Below are 19,932 nucleotides of genomic sequence, written 5' to 3'. Positions count from 1 at the left end.
AGAAAGTTCCTATTTGACGGACTAGAAAGCACAAGCGAAAGAGACATTTCGGCTAGCTGACAGCGATATAGAACACCTATCGAAACATGGCAATTCAGTTTACGTTGATGAATGTTTTGCTTTTAATATCATCCTTTCTTCAAGCAAACGGCACGATGTCTTGCCAGCACTACACCTGCACAATGTATGCATTTGCTTTCTATTAAATGAACAAGTAAATTCACAGCGAATGCTCGCCGTCTTCCCTGTTTGATTCACCTGATGATGTGGCTGCTGACCGTGATGAATGATGGGTTGCTGCTGCTGCATGTTTTGCTGCTGGGGCTGTTGGTGATGGTGATGATGGTGGTGATGATGATGCTTACGACCGCCGGGTCCTTGAACGCCTCGCGAGCCGCGACTGCCGCGGTGACCCAGCTGCGACATAATGTTCAAGGTCTTAATGCCTTGGGAGGAGTGAAAGGTGTCACATGATCAGCAGAACAGATTTACACCATACAACTACTGACACAGATCCATCGCACGCGGAAACTGGACTAATTTTGGTCCCTTAGGTTGACACATACAAAAGCTGCTGGAGAAGTTCTTTTTAAACATGACGTTTACCAGTTAGGCAATAAATGTGGCGTTGTGAATCACAGTGGTTGCCGTTAATAAGCAGAAGCATGACCCAGGGGCTACAAGAAAAGTACTTTCGGGAATGATAGCACTGGTGGCGCCAAGCGAGGAACCGCCACTGCCGATTCCATTGCCAATTTAACCGTCATTTCATTAAACGCTGATCTTCACGCATTCATTTAAGACTTTGAGAGATGGAAAGACGAACAACGTATGCTGCTACCATACGGTCGCAGCCACCAGTCGTTAAAGTTCAAAGTCTGGATTCTCTGCCCCGATACTATGACTGACAAACAATTTTTTACTTGAAAGATGAGACCCCGAAACAAGATGAATTGGCATCGAGGCCTATCTGGTATATGCGTAGAGTGTGCGCGCTAGTGAAGTTGAGGAGACTGGTAAAGGTGCCTTGCAATACGCTGCTACAAAGCCGACTACTGCGCCGCCCTTTGTAGCCCGCTTTCCAGCGAGTCAAGAGCGCTGCTTGTTCACAGCACTTCGCCATGAGATGTCTGGGGTCACATCGGCGCATGTTGGACAATTGATGCTTCGAGGCCTTCATAATTGCTGGAGTTAATGCCGTTCCCGTTCGAGTTCCGTGGATGTTGATGACGTCCTCTAGTGTGAGGTCCAGTTTGTTCGCTGTATATTTTTTCTTGTCGTGCAGTAGTCTATTGTTTAAGGGTAGGAAGTCGGCACCTTCGTTCCTCCTCTTGTAGACGCCTTTCCATTGGATGATTTGAGCCTCCTTCCACAGATACAGCTGTGGCTAGTATACAGCTATTTAATCCTCCGGCGCACCGCAGTGTCCCTGTATCTGGAATACTTGGATTTTTCAACCCTCCGAGCAAGGAAGCTAAGCGCGTTGATGTTTCTGTGTGGCTAGTATAGACACGCCGCGAGCTGTGTTCAGCTAGCTGACGACCCCTCTTGAGTGTTCTGACAAGGTTCCAGCACGTTCTGAACGCCTTCGTCCTCTTGACACAGACGATCCCGACAGCAACAGTTCTAGGACCAATGTATTATAACAGTCTGTTGATGTTATCCCCACTGCGCACCTACTCAGTGATCACATATCTGCTTTCGGGTATGGTCTCAGAGTGCACACGGCCATTATTGCCATTACGCGCTGGGCTGACATGCGTTCACTCACGCCGTATATCGTGCCACCTTGCAACTAAGTTGTGGGCCAGAAGCGAAAGAGAAAACCATAAAAATGGCGATATTACTTTCCAAAGGTGCGCCCCTGCTAGGCGGCATCATGCAGAGAAGTTCATCTGCGTGCTAATATGAACCCTCTAAGATCCTTTAACGCGCCTGAAAATATGTGATATAATGGTAATCTTTTTTTCACCGCCATAAAAAAAAGTTGCTCCCACGGCTGGGATTACATTTCGGGACTTAGCAGAAATGTTCTTGAAGCCCAGCCATGGTGGCTGGGCTTCAAGAAGGTTATCCTGAATCACTGTTATTTATTTTGTTTTTGTAGGCGTCATCGCCCCCTCAATGCCAGTCGCTTGAAAAGCGCCCACTGTACATGCCTTACATCTACGGTAGGGGAAAGCTGGCGTAAGTTTGCGCCGGTGATTCTACAAGGAGTACTTGTAGCAACGCCGATTGGTGCCATGCCCAGTTTGGCGCGTATAACGAAATCCGGCACTAATTTCTCACAATAATTATGCTTGACAGAGTATATTTATCTATATGGCGTTTCCATATTTCCAGGTGCGTCTGATTCAGAGCTCAGGTGAGTGGTCATGGTTCACTGAGCCGTGTTATGGGCCAGATCACTACGCTGCGGTGGTACAGCGTGGTCGGTCCCGTTCACTATGCAATTAAGTATCTCAACTGAACCGCCTTTATATCTCATAATGAACTAATCTGGGGTGGAGAGAAAGCTACTCACAGACACATGTTGAGTATTATCAAAGCGCCTTTTGCATTGCCAATTATCCTCCAATTTGACAAACACAGCCACCACAGGACAGACAGACACACAGTGCAGCACGAGTTTCTTAGAGTCCTCGGCCTGGACACTCACCTCTCCGTTTTCCATCATCTCGTCCTCAAGCTCTTCCACAATGTCGGACAACTCCGAGTGGTTTTCTTCGACGCGTTCCGCCGACTGCGCAGCAACCACGACCGAAGTTAGGACCGTTTATGCTGCTACACAGCAGAATAACGCTGGGGGGCACTTGATGTTTTACATCTTTCCGACCTCAACAGTGTTCCCGGCCTGTTTCTAGCGATTTAAATGGCAGAACGTGGAAGTAAACAGAGAAACCATGACGAAGTCAGGTCTCCGGAACTATGGTATCACGTGTACCCCATACTCTTGGTCCGTTGTGCAGAGAACCATCCCGCAAGTACATTCCGGGTTCACTTGCCAATTTATTTTTGCAACACAGCGCAGTAGAGAACACCAGTCTGGCCGATGCGACGGGTATTGTGACAACTGATGATGCTTGCAAACTTTTGCCGACAAACGCGAGGCCTAGCCGACTAAGCCGACTGGGTCATGCTATATAAACACATGCCGTACTGCCTGGCGAAGCCCGTTTCTGTATAGTCACATGTGTTCAGTATCATGCCATGACAGTCCGTTTAGAAGGAAATAAGTTATATAAACTAAGTGCAAGTGATTACAAAATAACAGCTTTCTGTACCAGCACTGTCCTTCGTAACAAAAAATTGAACCAGTGTACCTTTTTACCACAAATCCTTAAATAAAAGAAAAGTGACGTCGAATAATACAGCAAGGTTAGCGTTACAATGAAGATACCCCTGTGATTGAAATGTCTTCGCTTCAAACGCATACGTCTAAATGTTATATGATCTGAATAGGACGATAGGCTGCAGTCAGACTCCACGGGCAGCCGTTCAGCTCGTTGTGCCATAAAATCATAAAAGAGCACAGCACAGATTTTGCAAGATATGTAGCTCCATAGAAATGATACACACGCCGTTTTTGCGATGCTTAGCACATTTTAGCAACACACACATGAGGGCAAGCCGCAGTGGACACAACAAGGAACAACCACACCGAATACCAAACAAGCTGATACAAGTGCACCACAAGCTTTAGGAACGTGGCGAGACAAATGTTGGGATGCAGAGAACAACGAAGGCGGCAGCCAAGGTTATTCGCTGCCCAATGAAGGTTCCACAAGCCAAGCATGCAGTGCCAACATTCGAAGAATTTCTCGTATGGCGATGGTGCTTTCTTTCGAGGAAGAATTTTCCCAACAGCTGCAGGAGCCATTGATTTCTCTTGCCAGGAGCCAGAAACCCAGTTGGTTTCTGAGCAGTGTTAATGCCGCGTTCACATGAATAGTAGTCGTTTCCTTTCTCGATAATCAATGTATGATGAGTACACATTGAGCGTGAATTACCACGTGCATCCCACCACTAATGAAGTCCAAGAAGGAGTTCAAAGAAGGCCCACTGCAAGCGACAATACTGAAATATGTGTCCCGCAATACTGTACTGATAACTTGTCTCAAAAAGGTCTGCGATGTGAAGGACAGGTCACAGAGACAAGAAGGTGCGCTGAGAGTGGACAGGTGCATATGTAAAGACAGATGACCACGGGACGATATAGGTGGACTCGGTGACGGGCACATTCACCACCAGCGTGCCAGCCCCCACTGGGCTACCTGCGTCAGCTGGTCTTCGAGAGAGCGTGCTCGGCGCTTCACCCTCTGCAGAAGGGCTGCCATCTCGGTCTCGGACTCGGAGTCACTACCGTCCGTGTTCTGACAAGATCACGCAATGCACACACAAAAAAGCACGAGAAAGATGTGAGGGAAGAAGAGAACAAAATAGAGGGAGGGAGAAATCGCTAGGGCATGGACATTTGCAGTGCAGCAGCAATGTTAGAACCGTTGCGTCCCATCGCTACAGCAAATTGTTTTATCAGTACCGAATGCAGTACAGAGGAGTACAGTTCATTTTTAAGAACGGTTTTCATTAATCAGAAAAGATCCTGCTCAAGGCTGCAAAAAGCGTTGCACTCTACGTTTGAGACAGCGCAAGCTTCTAGGAAATGATGCCGCAGAAGGCGCTACATCAAGTTCTGTCGATTAGGTCACCGGTGATCAGAAGTGTGGCCAGGCAAGATTGTTTGGATTAAACGCATTCTGTCTACGGTAGGCTCACAGAAGATTTTGCCAACCCACCTTCCCTGTAAAACACTGATCACACCGCTCGCCATGTATACGATAGGACTCGGCCAACTTGCGAAGCCTGTGCTAAGCAGTATGTGCTTCGTGCACGTGCGTCTGTCTGTACCGGTAGCTACGCACGATCTGGAAAGTGTCATTCTAACATTCCGATGAGGCTGCCAGTCGAGCGTCTCGTTTATTTAACAAGGTTTATGTAGTTTGGCTTAAATTCCAATAACGAGCTCAGAAGAAAGAAAACACAATCTCACTATAGCCGCGTCCTCCCTATTACGCCGCGGTCACTTGGGTACCGACAATCTTGCCATAAAGCAAACTATCTCGCCGCGCTCAGTGTTGTCAGAGCACCAAGCAGTTTTGCACATTCCTATACTGTTTGCCCCTCAACATGAAATGTGCGTTGCCGATGCTGCGTAACCGAACACGATAGGTTGTGACCCACAAAAGAAATAAGCTTGTTGGGCCGTGCTTCACTGTAACAGATAAAAAACGACGTGCACAGGGCGAGTCGGAGTATTAAAACCGTTTATTGCAATAACAAACCAAGTGGTAAAGCCATAACTAGTAGAAGGAAGAAAAACCAATGGCAGCGCATTTGTGCCAAGAACTGGAAACTACGTATGCTGAATGCACTAAAGAAAGCAATAAAAACGAAGCAACGTAAGTGGTACCCATTAAGGGATTACTTATGTTCTATTATGAACTCGTGCTCATGGCAAAAGCCTTTCATGAAGCTCGAATCCTCTTTTGACCGCAAGATCTGTCCGTAGAAAATCAGAATTCTAATTTGACCAGGAGCGCCTTTTGTGGTATACGCTAAGGCAATCTCGTAGTTCAGCTTCACCATAATGTACTATATTGACGAAGCCATGCAACAAAAAAAATTTAGGCAAATAACGTCGTCGAGCATAACATTTGCCTCATATCTCCAGTCTGCGCTGTGGTATCACGCAATGCAAGCACGACGTTCTGTATTGCACTCGGGCACAGCGCAGATCCCATTTTTGAGTCAAATGGATGTATGTTGCAGTCATTTGCTGAATGTTTCTTGTTGGAGGCATAAATTGTGGCCATGCAAGTGCATTGTGTGGACTACGGGAATGCCTCAGAGAGCACCTACTATACTGTAATTGCGATTACGATAGGTGAGGGCTGCTATAACTATAGTCATTGAATTCACCGCGGGACAGGGTCACTCTCTGAAGTGTATCCGAATGTTTGCTTGCTTGGCTAAGGAGCAACTGGGAGAAAATCAGTCCTCTTCAAACAGACAAAACAGTTGCCCTCCGCCTCGCCAGCAGATTCCCATCCATCACCCTGGTCGAGAAGCGAGAGATTTTTCTTAGCCGAGAGATACGGTACCGATACGGAGAGCATACGAGTTGGTACAGAGAGTGTGTACCTTGGGCGTCCGAGTGGCGTGCAGGAGCTCGTCGGGCACGACGACTGGTAGCGAGTCAACGGACAGCGAGTCCCCCGCCCGCGTCCGAACCGTGACCGCGCGCGTGTGCAACGGCAGCAGGGGCGCCACGTCCAGCAGGGCATGGTCTCCTGCGAGACCGACGCACAATAGGCGTGGGAACACCAGCCCGGCCCATTCCACGTACCGGTGGGCGAGTCGACCTCGGTGACCTTCTTGCCCGCAGCGTAGACTGCATAGCCCGTGACGGCGGCCCCGTTGGAGGTGCCAAGCGCGTTGATGGTCACCGGCAGCCAGGTGACCAGCACGGTGCCTTCCTGAGGTCCCGCTTCCACCTGGACGTCCACAGGGGGGTCAGGAATCCCTGCAGGTCGTGGGAGAAAAGGTACGCCAAATGTTAGGAAAGCGTCCGAAGACAGCCAGGAGCCAAATAATCGTCCTCGAAGTTGTTTCCCCGCACCGCTTTCCGAAGGTCTGAAGGGTAGATACCAGCCGTGTACTATACGGGCCAATAAGCATAACCCTTGCTGGACAATAGAGATGTTACAACATAGTTACAGCAGAATATGCTCGAAACATTAGGAGCAAAGATCGCGTCGTTAACCTTGTTACGTGACCAGCTGCATGTCTGGCTTCCTGGAGATGCGCCTCGATGGTACCCTTCTGTATGTCACTTAACCTTTTGGCGTGGACCCTCCAGAAACAGGCCGACTGCGTCCGCCTGCTGTCAATTTTCGGTTTTGCAGCTCCTGCGCCTGAAGCGCGGTCAGCCGTGCAGTCCTGGCTCCAGCAGGCTGCCGGTATTTCTCTTTTCGTTGGCACGCTTTGATTGCCCCTGCCTCTATTTTGCCCTTGGAAAGAGTTCATCTGAGCACCGCTTTTGCGTGGTAATGAAATATAATTGTGGTGACTTCTGCGCAGTCGATCAGGCACAACGAACGCAATCCTTAACTCTGACGCCCTCATGAGCATCCTTTTCCGTTGAGCGAAGCATGCCAGTAGGAAGTCCCTAAAAAACGTTCAGTGGGAACATAAGACATTGAGCCCACAGCGATTGCGGCCTACGATGCCCTCCACTTTCCAAAGCAGTGTGCAACAACGGGTACGTTTCTGTGGTGTCTACACGGATTGTTCCTTCCAAGGACAGACACATATTATACATTTTCATTTCTGAACCTCTTTTGCTACGAGTTGTAAAAAGTTATCGTTTTATTACAGCATGCGAAGAAAACAAGGGGGTTGGAGGAGTTGCAAGCTCTGCATGATTTTCAAACGTAGCGCAAGAATGGTTAATTGTTGGGCTCTCGGAAGCCGCTGCGTGTCTTTTACTGTAAAAGTAGAATAATTATGACATAATAGTAACACCTCTGCACTTTGTTCGGACACCAATTTGTCGGAGAGAGTCAACGCGGAGTCAAAGCACAGTCAAAACAAAGCCAAAGCAGAGTTAAGGCAGAGTCAAACCAGAGTTAGGACAGTGTCAAAACAGAGTCAAATGGGAGCCAGGGAAGGGTCAAGGCAGAGTAAGGGCAGTCTAAGCCGTCTCAGCAGAGTTAAATCAGAGTAAAGAATCAGGTTAATTCATGCTTGTTATTTAATTTATAGTGATGAAAGCTTTAGCACTGATTGACAAGGGCTACGGAAGCGGAACCAGCTTGGTCTCCCCTCATATCCGCGTACCTTTGGGCAGTGTCCGGAAGTCGACAAAGGAGGTGAGCAAGCCGGCGAGCTTCCGGGGCTCGGCAGCCTTGGCGTGCTCGTCCTGGGACGAGCTGGCGCCCACGAGTGCGGCGGCGGCCGACGCCATGAGCAGCCGGCCAGGCTTTGCTCGCACCGAGACGCGGTACGAGGTGTTGGGCGCCAGGCCCGTGACGAGGTGCCGGAAGACGCCGGGCTTGAGCGACTTCATCTCCACGCTGTTCACGGCCACCACGTGGCTGAAGTTGGAGTTGCTCGGCAGCCAGCTGATGGTGGCCGTCGTAGAGGTGATGTTGGACGCCTTCACGCAGCTCGGTGACAGTGGAACGTCTGCGCGGGCGTCGGAAAAAAGACAACCAATTAGTACGAGGCCATGAGACCAGGCAAGCGCCACCTTAGCCGCGCACTACCGAGGTAACAATCACTTTGCATAGTCCCAAGGTAATGTAGCATGCACCGACTTTGCTATGGTTTATTGTTTCCATGCTGGGAACGTGCTGAGGTGAAACTTAGTTCAATTTTCGAAGTTCAGTTTTCTCAAATTGCGGTTTTGCCTGATAAAGCGTACGCACACGAAAACACACGCACACGCAGACGAGGACCAAAGGGGACGAAGGTAGCAACTCACTCCTCCCGATGACGATGGTGCACGCTGCATCCCTTGAATGCTGGCCCGAGGTCAGGACAGACCTCACGCTGATCCGGTGCGGCTGAGGACGGAGTCAAAGCAGAGTGAAGGGGTTCAGGGCGGGGATTCGTAACAAAAATGCCGCCGGTATAGCAAAAGCAAAATACCACAAAAACGAAGTCAAGATCACGCGAGACAGCATGCGTGTGAAAGAAAATTGGTTTGAAACACTCTCTTCGAGGTAAGTGCGAAAAAATAATGGGCCATGGAGCGTTTCCTGTCTGTTTCATCACACGAACTCGCACGAGCACCCCCCCTCCCCGCTCTCTCTCTCTCTCTCTCTCTCTCTCTCTCTCTCTCTCTCTCTCTCTCTCTCTCTCTCACACACACACACACACACACACACACACACACACACACGCACACGCACACGCACACGCACACGCACACGCACACGCACACACACTGGCAAAACGTGTGCCTTACTGCCACAGAGGTGCGAGTCCTCTCAGCAACCGATCCCTTTGTTTTTTACATGTTCTCGTGCGTGCGTTCGAGCACGATGCAGCCCAGCAAACTCGCTGCGTATCCGGACGCAGTGAGTCTTCCTTCCGGGCTCCCGCACGCTTTCCGATCCCCTGGTCACGCGTCTTCTCTAGGGAGGGTTCGCAGGAACGGCCCGCTTCCATCGACCATCCGCTGTCTCCACACAATTCCCCAGTGGTCGCTTCTCAAAAGCACTGTTGTACCCCTCACCGCTCCCCCTTTTCACGTGCCCAGAAGCTCGTCGTTCTTCGTTCTTCGAAGCTCAGTACTACGTTTTTGCTTCCGCCCGTTATGCGGGGTGTTGACACGGCGAATCAATTCCGCTGAGTGTAGCCGAAGACGCCAATACCCAGAAAAATCAGACTCGCTCTCCCGCGCACACAGAAACAGCCACGCAACACCTGTAATTTAATTTACTGATTGCCAGAAAATGTCATCCCTGGCTGTATTGTTTTGACAGCTCTTCCCATTTGTATCGGCAGCGAACAGGGCGAGGATTTAAACGGGAGCTTGGAGACTTCTTCGTAAGCAGTCTCCCCCATTCTTCATGGGTCGGAATTCCCAGTTTTGTCCATTTCTGGTCAGTTTCAGAGTGTCCATATCGAGCGAGTCCTGGTTGGCTGAAAAAAAAAAAATACCGGGCGATCTCCACTAACGTGAAACCTGGGGAGGGGCGGAGCATGCGGTGTATAAGTGTATTCTTGACGCCTTGACGTATTTACCTCTACCCCCCAACGGAGATAAAACCGTTGGGGGGGGGGGGGAGTAGAGGTATACACCTTTGCCGTATAAGTCTCGTGTCTTTGAAGCACGAAGCTCTCTAGCGCTAGGCGTAAACGAGTGTCCCGATGTTCTTTAGTATGCGTTACGAAGCGCTTCAGCGCGAGGCGTAAACTAGTGCCCAGGCTTTTTTCTATTACGCGTTACGTTCTAGCACGAGGCGCGAAGGAGTTTCCCGGCCTTTTAGTAGCGTGACTACATGAGACAACGATGACGACGACGACGACAGGAGACGCCAACAGCCCCAGCCCCTAAGGGGCTTCGCCCCTAGAAGACGACCCGGGCGTGACGCAGCAGAAGATTGGCGGGGCGTGGGTTTTCATTTATGTCATTGGTCAGAGGCCGCAAACAGGTCGCAATCGGCTACAAAGCTGTACACCTGTGGTAAGGATCCTATACACACAATTTGGAGGCCTATATGAAGCCAGAGTGCTCGCGAAGGTTCGGCCTCTGGAGACTTCGAAAAAGGGAAGGTCTAAGTAAGATTCTCAGCGTCTGCTATGGCACTGCATGTTTGGTAGCGGCCACCAAAGATTTAATCATGAAGAGCCAGTATCGTTGCTGTACTGGTGATAGCACACCTTGCTAACACCTGAGCTGGAGTTTGGCAGGGAGGCAAGGGCGGAACTAATCGGTTGTCCGGTGCTTGGGTGTTGCTCCATTCCGAACGGATATAAGCCAGAAGCGCCTCTGGACGTGGCGTTCCTATTTTCGCAGGCTCCGCTGGTTCCTTGTGATGTGTAATGCGATCTTGACAGCTTCCGTCGCCTCGTTTCGAGTCGAGCCCGCTAAGTGTATACCCATGACTCTATGGGGAAGGACAAAGACTTGTTGAGGACCACGGTGTGGTCGCCTGCACTCCTGGTGGTGGCGAGAGGGGCCTTTCGTAGCAGGGCCATCTTGAATGGGAGTTGAGCTTGCATGGTGGTTGATAAAATTTGTTTCCGTGCCTCGCAATGAGTACGTTCGTTGAATGGAATGACCAACGGTGTAACATCCCACTCATTGCCTGGCCATTGTACGCAATGTATTTCCTGCTGCGCCACTACAGACCCCTTTTGCTCAGCTAGAGCTATAGGTCGTCACCAGCCGAAGCTTGTTCCCTAATTGTCGCGCACTTATTATCTTTCAGTGTAACGTCCGTATTCTGTTTTGTTGCGGTATTTTTTTCAGAATAACTGGCAGTTTTAAAGCAGTTTGCTTTGTGCGAACCCCAAAGCTATTATGCCCGTGCCCTTTCCGCCTGCTCGTCCTTAGCGTGCGCTACTTTAACATTAAACCGGAGATGCTGATGCTGATGTCTGAATGTTAATGGCGCAAGGCCAGCTAGAGCAAAGAGCGCCAAGAATAAACCGGAGATGCGAATCAGTAACGTCCGTTGGAATCCTGTTAGATCATCTATATGTATACGACGAGGCCGAGTTGTGTTCATTGAGAGGATCAGCTGAACTCGACCATTTTACGAAAGAACTCAGTCCGCGTCGTTGCCAGTCGCGCGGGCAAATGCGAGTCACAAGGCGCGTAGCACCGGGTCCAAGGCCGAATGGAGTTGCAGGGCTGGTCATATGACCTATCCGCGCTTTACCTCAAAGTTGACTGGACTCGTTCGGACAACTCAGGATCAACCTGTGCACGTATACGCATGCGCGTTGAACAGAAAAAACCGGTTTATCTTAACTTGGCTCGGCGTTTTCGGGCTATGAATACGCGGCTAAATACGGTATCAGTGACTGCGGAATGCTCCGCACGCTTTTTACCAATTTCCAACAGGTTACGGAAGAAAGAAAATCTACCACAGTTTGCTCATATACGGAACTGGGCCCGCCAGTGAGCGAACGTCCCTCGAAATATTGAATTTCATCGCTTTTTCTATTGAAACACAAAACTAAAATGGCCGAACAAGGTCTTGTTATAGGAGAGTGGTCAGGTACTTGCTCCTGCACCTTGGATGACAGAACCGGAGTGGAAATTTTTGTCTCTGGCAAGTGGGCACCTCATTGCCACAACACCGATAACAAGGCTGCAGTTTATTCCTTTTGGTTGCCCACCTTCCACCGCGAGAGCACATCGCGCGAGTTCGGGCATGTACCCCAGGGCATTCAGATATGCCTCGGAGAACGCAGTTACATGCACAGATGGTGCCCGCAGAGAGAGAGAGAGAGAGCCGTACCTGTGCCGCGTCGACGCCCTCGAGGAGGGCTCTGGTACGGTGTCCGGATCGTACGGTGGCCTTGAGCACACCGTCGACGTACACGTGGTAAGCCTCCAGGGAGCCCAGCACCACGTCGGGGGGCAGCCAGCCGATGAGTACGCTCTTGTTCAGCTGACGCTCCAGCACCAGCCGCTGCGGGGGAGGCACGGGGAAGCCCGCCGCCCCACCGCCTGCAAGTACGCCCACAAGGAGAGCTCTGCAGTAGCGCACTGCCCCTTAACACCACCCTCCCGCTCAAGACTACAAAAAATGTGTACCCTTCTCTCTCTGCCTAACTTCCACATGTCTCAACCTCAAACGTCGTCCGACACTGCGGTCAAATTTTCTGACGCAACGTCCGCACTCACTCATTTGAAGGGAACAAGGCCAACTTTAAATTCGCATCAGCCTGATAAGGCTGCCGTTGGCATTCAGTGGTTAGTTACTACGGCATATTACTTTAACACTAAAGTGTTTTATTCCAGGATACACCAAGATTTCACTGACGTCATATTCGTCACGGAAATGACGCCAGTACAACGAAGCAAGAGGCTTGTAAAGGGTGCACCCCTGTACTCAGGGTCTTCTTGCGGGGAAGCAACCTTTAGTACTAAAGAGTACCTTATACTTAGGATTGTTCGATTTCGGGTTTTATATTTTAACACGAAATTGTTTTATGCCGGGATACACAGATTTCACTGACGTCGTATCCGTCACGAAAATGATGCCAGTGCACCTTTGCCGAAGCGACCCGCCAGCAGGGCGCCGCTCGCCAAGAAGACCCACAAGACAGCCGCCGACCCGCACATAATGCTCAGCTGCAGATTTCACTGCACATTTCACTTTCGTGTTTTAACCATCCCTGTGACAGAGTAAACAACCTGTTTGTTTTCTGCTTGCTACTAGTCTTCTATGAAAGTGGTTTTGGTGAGCAGTGCGATTTGAAATTCAAGGAATCACTAATATAGCAATAAGGCTTGCAGGAACGAAAGAAGGATGGGAGAGCCGATAGCCAAAAGTTTATAGCGGTCTATCCCAAAAGAATTGGCCATCATACGGACAAATATGGTGCCTAGCGAGTTCACACGAGTTTTTTTTTTTTTCACAACTTGTATGTTTCCACAGAAGGCATAGTCTATAATATGAGCTTCAGATGCACCTAAACTGAGCACAGCGTTTAATGGCGACATAGCATAATGGACATTAATAAAGGAGACGTTAGGTAATATACCGTACACCGTTGAAATAAAGAAGAGAACACGCATAAAACTGGTGGTAAAGACACTAGCAGATACTTTGAGAGTGTTACGGATATTTCGTGTCAAAAAAGACTACAGGACAAAAGTACAGCCGAACCTCGTTATAACAAAGTAGTATCGGTACAGAAAATTACTTCGTTATATCCGATATTCGTTGTAACAGTAGATGTAAAAATCGGCTCTAACCAATCAAAAATCTCGCTCGCGCAAAAATACTTGCTACAAAAGTGCATTTTTTAGGCTTCGAATTCACTGTAAATAAGGTAATCCTAACCATTCTTGTTGCATTTCAACCTCAATGCACCGGAACATGAGTACGTGAAATTACAACAGAACAAAGTTCACTCGACCAAACTGGCCTGCGTCCTTATTTATTTGACGAAGAATGTGGTTTTCGTCTGGTAGCTACTCACAGCACGGAGCAGGATGAAGTTTTGCACAGTGTCCACGAACAAAAGGGTCTTTATACTTCGGCAGTTTCGAAAGATGGGTTTGTTTTTCAAGTAGCTTCTCAGACTCCTGGTCAAATATTTCTTCGATATATCCGATATCGCGCACGGGCCTCACGATTTCAGTTTCGTTACAAAAGAATAAGTGTCATTGAAATAAAGCGTGACCAACCAAAGTTTGTATTTAGTTCGCTATAGCCGATAGTTCGTTATATCATTGTTCATTATAACGAGGTTCAACTGTAGTGGGTTCATTTTCCATCGTCTATCTATGGCGGCTGTTTTTCTGATCGAGACAAGAAACAAAAGTCGCTCGCGTGTGCGGTATTTTTGGGTACATTGAGAACCGCTAGCGTCTAAAGATATATGCAGAACAAGGCACACAAAGATTTCGATATATAGCATAAAACGTGTGTGTGTGTGTTTGTGTGTTTTTTTTTTTTTTGGCAGGCAAAATGAGGCCAGGGCTCACAGAAGGCGCCTCGTTGTTATGATGAATGCAGATCTTTACAGTTGTGCTGATTTAGTTTTGCATTTGTTTGGGCGGATCGTGGCACAAAATAAGCCACACAAGAAAACTAGAAAACGAGAGAAGAGACTGGCTGCCCAGCTTACGGGTAAAGCACGTTGTTGGGCTAGTTGGTGTTCCATGATAACAATAAAACTGCGCAAAAGGACGGGACGGAAGAAGAGGACAACAAACCAGACGCAGGACAACAAACCAGGACAACAAACTGCGCCTGGTTTGTTGTCCTCTTCTTCCGTCCCGTCCTTTTGCGCAGTTTTATTGTTATCAGGTTACGGGTTTTTATTTTGGCAGCTCCTTTTACCTTTTTGCTTGAGCAAAATATTCCGATGCACAAACAGCCCTTTAGAACTTAGCTTTCATAATTCTTGTTTTCGTTTGATAAGAGAAGAACTAGAAGCCAAGGTCGGTCACGGACGCCCTAAGGGATGAGCAAGCCGTTTGTTGAGACCAAACGAAGCATTCCGTTGTGCAAACAGCTCTTTAGAACGTAGCCCTCGCGATTTTTTGACCCCCTTTTTCCTCCTGCCCTCCATTTTATTCCCCGAGTCCCACTCCCCGAAAGCAAGAGAGCGAACCTAGCTCTACGCCTGGCTAAACTCCCAGCCTTTTCTTTCACTTTTTCTTCTTCATCTTCCGACAAAGAAAACAAAGTCAGGTCATGGATGCCCTGAGGGACGAACTAGTCCACCGTTCATCTTACCACAGCGCAAAAAAGCACGGACCCCACGTTCATGGCGCTATTCTTTACTTGTGTGTAAAGTCTTTTTTTAAGTGTGAATACACTTTATAAGCGACCCCAAACCATCCACCGCCGGCGTCGGCGGCGTCGGCGGCGTCCGCAGTGCTCCTCTATAAAGAAAAACAGCATCCGGCGCCAGGTTTCGATCCGCGGACTTTGCGGCCGCAGCGCGACGCTCTACCGATCAAGCCACGGACGCGACGGTGATATCAGTGTTGACGCGCCTTATATCTTTAACGCATTCAAACTACGTCGTCAGCGGCGTGCGTTGGCGACTCAGCGGCGTTATAGCGGCTTGATAACTGCGTGGTGTACACGTGATACTACAAACCCGATGGAAGAGATGGAAGAGAAGGCGGCGAGGCGGTGGGCTGCGGGGGCCGAGCGCAAGCGCCGCAAGCGCCGCAAGCGGGCCGACAACCGTGTATTCGCACTTTCACATTCTCCCCCTCGGGGAAATGCGGGGGAATTTTTTTTTTTACGTTGTGGCCAGGGGGACTTACTCCCTGTCTCCCAAATCTCCGCGATAAACGAACAAGCTTTTTGTTGACCCTTTTACAATGCTATTGTTAAAACGTTCGTTGAAGTAAACTCAAATGAGAGTAAAGTTGAAGGAGTAGTTTTATTTGTGTTACCTAGTGTAGCCACTTTCTCCGTAGGTGTCTACACTAGTTTATTGAACGCTTTATTACCGCCCCAAAAGTAACGCTACAAAAACGAATGTATGGCGATTGCCTCTAGTTTTCTAGCAGTGTGTTAAGCAGTGCAAGCCTTTCCGACCCCAAACCAGTCAACACGATTTGTGAAACCCGTGGTGCTCCTTGGTCGTCTTACCAGTGCCGTCGTTCTCTCGTTCGGTCTCAGAAAGCGCGTCTTCGTCCACTTCTTCTATGTCCTCCAAATCGATGTAGTCATTCATACGATGAAAGTCCTCTGCATGCAAGCACACGTACATTCCTTGTCAGCATCTGTAGTGCCTTACGGTGACCCTTTTAAATCAAACTGTCATTTGAGTCATCTGCACAAGGATGTGCGATACAGCAAATCCAATCAAATAAACAGGGACGTATAACAACAACAACAACAAGAAATGGCCGCCATCCCACCCTGTGAAAGTGGATGTCCAGCGAAGCTTTCGTAAACCACTACACATGGTGATGTGGGAGGGTATGAAATGCTCCTCGTCGTCTCGACGGGCTTGTCACTTGCGCGCGCGGTTTCTCTGGCGGCAGAACCCGACGCATGCGCTGGCCCTCGAATGACGTCAACCCCCTTCTCGCCAGCAGCTGCAAACCTACTCTTTACCAGTAACACAAAGGCGGCTCCATTGTTCGAAGGGGCCTTATCATCTATCGTGCGGTTTCGATGCTTCTTTTGTGGTTTTTTTAGCGAATACTGAACTCTAGGCTGTATGCCTGATTGCAAAGAAAGATAGCGCTGGGCTTCTCTGGCGGAAAATTCTGGGTCCTGCCTAGCCTGACGCATGCGCTCGTCGTCTTGGGCGAGAACTGCTGGGTATACTGCCTGGGCTTGTTGTTTACGGCACGAAATTTTCCACACCAACGAGAGGCTAACAGCTTCGCTGTGAAATAACTCTTCACTTCCGCTTTCGTACGAGCTACATTTACGCCCCCCGGCTTCTAGACGTTAAGCCTATTAAGTCTGGTCACGAAGCGGCCGCGACCAGAAACTGCTTGACCGAGTGAGACGAACACGTTGTTCCACCCGAGACCTATGCTAACCAGCCAAGTCATTCGTCGCCGTTCGCAGAAAGCGCCTCGCCGAAGGCGCTGCAGTGCTCATTGGCCGATCGTGATAGTTTAACATTCGGCTTGCTGCTTTAAATAGAACGTCCCACGATCGTAAGTGAAGCGACCATTTCGAAGATACGCTGAGACAAGCAGTTGCGGACGGAAATCAAATGCGTTGTGCGTCACTCTACAAATCTGCCCCTGTCCTTCACGTGGTGTTACCGGCCCGCACTCTGGCCCAGCGCCACCGAACGCGTTCCCCGTATACGTACCTGGGGGCAGCCTATGCTGATCGTCCGATCCCGCCAGAGTGTCCAAGTCTGGCGCGTAGCTGACGCTAGCGCTGCTGTCGTCCGAGTCGCGGTTCCCGTACAGAATGGACGTCTGGAACTCAAGCAGGTCCTCGCCTGAAACGGGGCCAGAGGGAATGAGCCAGATAACCAAACATCAACACTGCCGGCCCACTTTCTGTACACCTAAGGTGCACTACTAATCCCAGGGATGCGGGTTTGAACCCGACCACGGTGGCTGCTTTTCTGATGGAGGCGAAAAGCGAAGCATAATGGTGAACCGGCCTAGTTGGAATTGATTCATCATGCGCCGTCGAATGTTGTTGCATCGTTATGCGCAGCGCTGCGTGGTATTAAGACTTTTTTTTTTATTTTGAGTAAATTAGCAGTTGTTAGAAGTGCTTATCCGTGTTTTCCTTTTTTGTTCCAGTTTGTGTGCGCCACATTGCAAGGCAAAAAGCGAAAACGCTCGTGTGTCGAGATTTCGGAGCACGTTGAAGATTCCCAGTTGGTCGAAATAATTCCGGAACGCCTCATAGCACAGGTGCATCTTCCGCGCGTTAAACGCCACAATCTGTGACTTTCTGCACACAGTCTCAATAACCATGGCATTCACTGCTCATCACACCGATGGCTGCACGGAGAACTGCCCATCCACGTCTCGTAGGCACGTCTCCCCATGGCGCGAAAGCACTTCGCACATGTTAAGTTCAACGCCAAGGTCAGATTAAACAAGTAACGCGCCTGTTGCGAAACAAAAAAATCAAATCCCGGGAAAACTCCGGGCGCCTCTACAATCCCCTCTCTAAGACCACCGGATTCTACATACAATGCCATCCTATCCCACTACCTGTACCCCAGAAAGATCTATCCACCGCCCCACCCTACTCTCAGCAACCAACAGTCTCACATCTGGCGCCGGCTACAGACCGGTACTTACTTTAACCACACGGTTCTCTCCCACATTTCTCCATCACTTTTCTAACACGACTGCCGCACTTGCAACGTCTCTCTCACTACTTACCACTTGGTGCACTCATGCCCAGATAACCCTAAACTGCTCCTCAACCCATCACCTGAGCAGCGGCAGTCGGCGCTGATCGGCTCGCCTCAGGAGCAACAACAAGCTCTGGTCGACCGGGCACTGGCATCAGCGCGGGCTAGCGGCTTCCTGGACTTAAGAGGCTGACCGCTTCCGCTCTTACTCCTGCCCCTTACGATCAATAAATGTTTATCTCTCTAACGTTTATCTCTCTCTCTCTCTCTCTCTCTCTCTCTGGGAAAACTACCTCTCAAAGAAGTTCTCCTGAAGGTCGCATAAAACGACGTCCCGCAGATCATATTCGTTCAAACACCCACCGAAAGCAGTTCTCCTAAAGCACGTCTTTCGAAAAAAGCGCCAGCAGGTAATCGCAGCACACGCGAAGTGTTGGTCAGCCAATTTCGGTAATGCTTTACTGGGGTGCTTGTAAAATAATCGGACGGAAACCTCTGCGCATGCGTCTTCATTGCAAGTGAGGAGTGTTCGCTCACTGTGTTCCAGTGAGGGGGGCGAAGAATAAAGCGCCACTTTCGAAGAGCGGCATCCCACTACTCATATGCTTTGCGAGTTCACGAGGAGCTGGATGAAACGGCCTCCCACACTAAATCCTTCCTTCCTTCCTTCGTGAAATGCTTCCAGTGTTGAACTTTCACTCTGCAGGTCAAATAGAAGTAGAGCGGGTCATTTTGCTCTTGTGTACTTTGATTCCACAAATAACATCGCAATAATGACTTTACAGTATCACGTATAGATAACGTAACGAGGTTACATCCTACGAAGATGTCAGTTGCAACTGCGACTATTTGGAGCTGCTTTTGTGCGGTTATACTTGCCACTGCACGTTTTCAGTCATAGTTAAGCACATTACGATAATCATTCGCGCTCTTACTGAAGGCGGACTGTAACGCGACAGAAGCTGGTCGCTAGACGTATAATCAGCAGCAGTATAGGGTGCCGCCTTGTAACTGACGAAGGGCACGGATGCGGACTTCTCAGTTACAGTGCCTATGAAAGTAGATGATATTCTAGCACTGGACTTACCGGTAAGCTTTTCTACAAAATTAGAAGGCACCAATCCTTTCCGGCCGTCGAGGAGTTCTCCGTTGAAAAAGCCATCCTGGAACGAGACAGACGAGGAAGAGACGGGCAGTAAATGCAGTGTTGTCTTTGAAAAACAAGGATCTCTTGAATGGAAAGCCACCAAACAGACGTTACAACGACAGTATTTATTAAGAAAATGGCCATATGAAATTCCCGCTGTTTTAAGCGGAAAGTATCAAGAAATTTTAACAGAGTGGTGGCATCGTCCAGGAATAGCAAAAAAAAAAAGGCAATTTGAAATAGCTCCATAGCAGACGACGCTGCACCTGCTGGCGGATCGCGGAAACAGCCATGAAGGGCGGAAGTGACATTCCAGCCGGTCGGGTGCTTGGTCCGCCGGCCAGCCACGCAGCTCGAGAACCTGTCGATCTCCGCTGGGCCAGCTTCTCCGAGGGCTGCCTCGCGCACGAAGATGTTGCGCGCAGGCTGGCTGCTGGCTGGTCGGTCGCTCGCTGGCCGGCTGCAACGTCCCGTCACCCTCGCCGTAATGGCACGCTTTTCGCAATTCGGGCTTCGAAACCGCCGATTTTTGTTCGTCGCTTGCGGCGTGCGTGCGCGTATTACAGTTGTGAAATTCTGCATCTTTCAGTCTTTTTAGGCGGACTATACGGAAATCAAGTTGTCAAAAGCTCGAAATTTTCAATGCAGTTCGCCTTAAACGCTGACTTCAATAAACTCGGAATAGCTCCATTTTAGACCATTCAGAGAAA

At 49.4% G+C, this 19,932-nt stretch overlaps 1 protein-coding gene across 10 annotated transcripts in view; it reads right to left on the bottom strand.

Moving 5' to 3' along the window:
• Positions 1–19,932, bottom strand: part of Rbp (RIMS binding protein) — a 394,065-nt gene that overhangs the window by 48,354 nt on the left and 325,779 nt on the right. For all 10 annotated transcript variants that reach the window (XM_077676865.1, XM_077676856.1, XM_077676857.1 and 7 more), the window contains 10 exons: positions 19,163–19,238; positions 17,062–17,196; positions 15,873–15,971; positions 12,042–12,253; positions 8,546–8,627; positions 7,900–8,247; positions 6,407–6,583; positions 6,202–6,350; positions 2,660–2,743; positions 259–417 (listed from right to left, as the gene is read on the bottom strand). In XM_077676865.1, coding sequence (XP_077532991.1) covers positions 259–417; positions 2,660–2,743; positions 6,202–6,350; positions 6,407–6,583; positions 7,900–8,247; positions 8,546–8,627; positions 12,042–12,253; positions 15,873–15,971; positions 17,062–17,196; positions 19,163–19,238 — 1,521 coding nt within the window. The remainder of the gene's footprint in view (positions 1–258; positions 418–2,659; positions 2,744–6,201; positions 6,351–6,406; positions 6,584–7,899; positions 8,248–8,545; positions 8,628–12,041; positions 12,254–15,872; positions 15,972–17,061; positions 17,197–19,162; positions 19,239–19,932) is intronic.

Source organism: Haemaphysalis longicornis, unplaced genomic scaffold, assembly GCF_048455015.1.
Source record: "Haemaphysalis longicornis isolate Haplotype H1 unplaced genomic scaffold, Haemaphysalis longicornis Haplotype H1 scaffold_7, whole genome shotgun sequence".
Taxonomy (NCBI): Eukaryota; Metazoa; Arthropoda; class Arachnida; order Ixodida; family Ixodidae; genus Haemaphysalis; species Haemaphysalis longicornis.
Note: the sequence above shows the minus strand (reverse complement) of the source record. Positions and strands in the feature narration are given on the sequence as shown.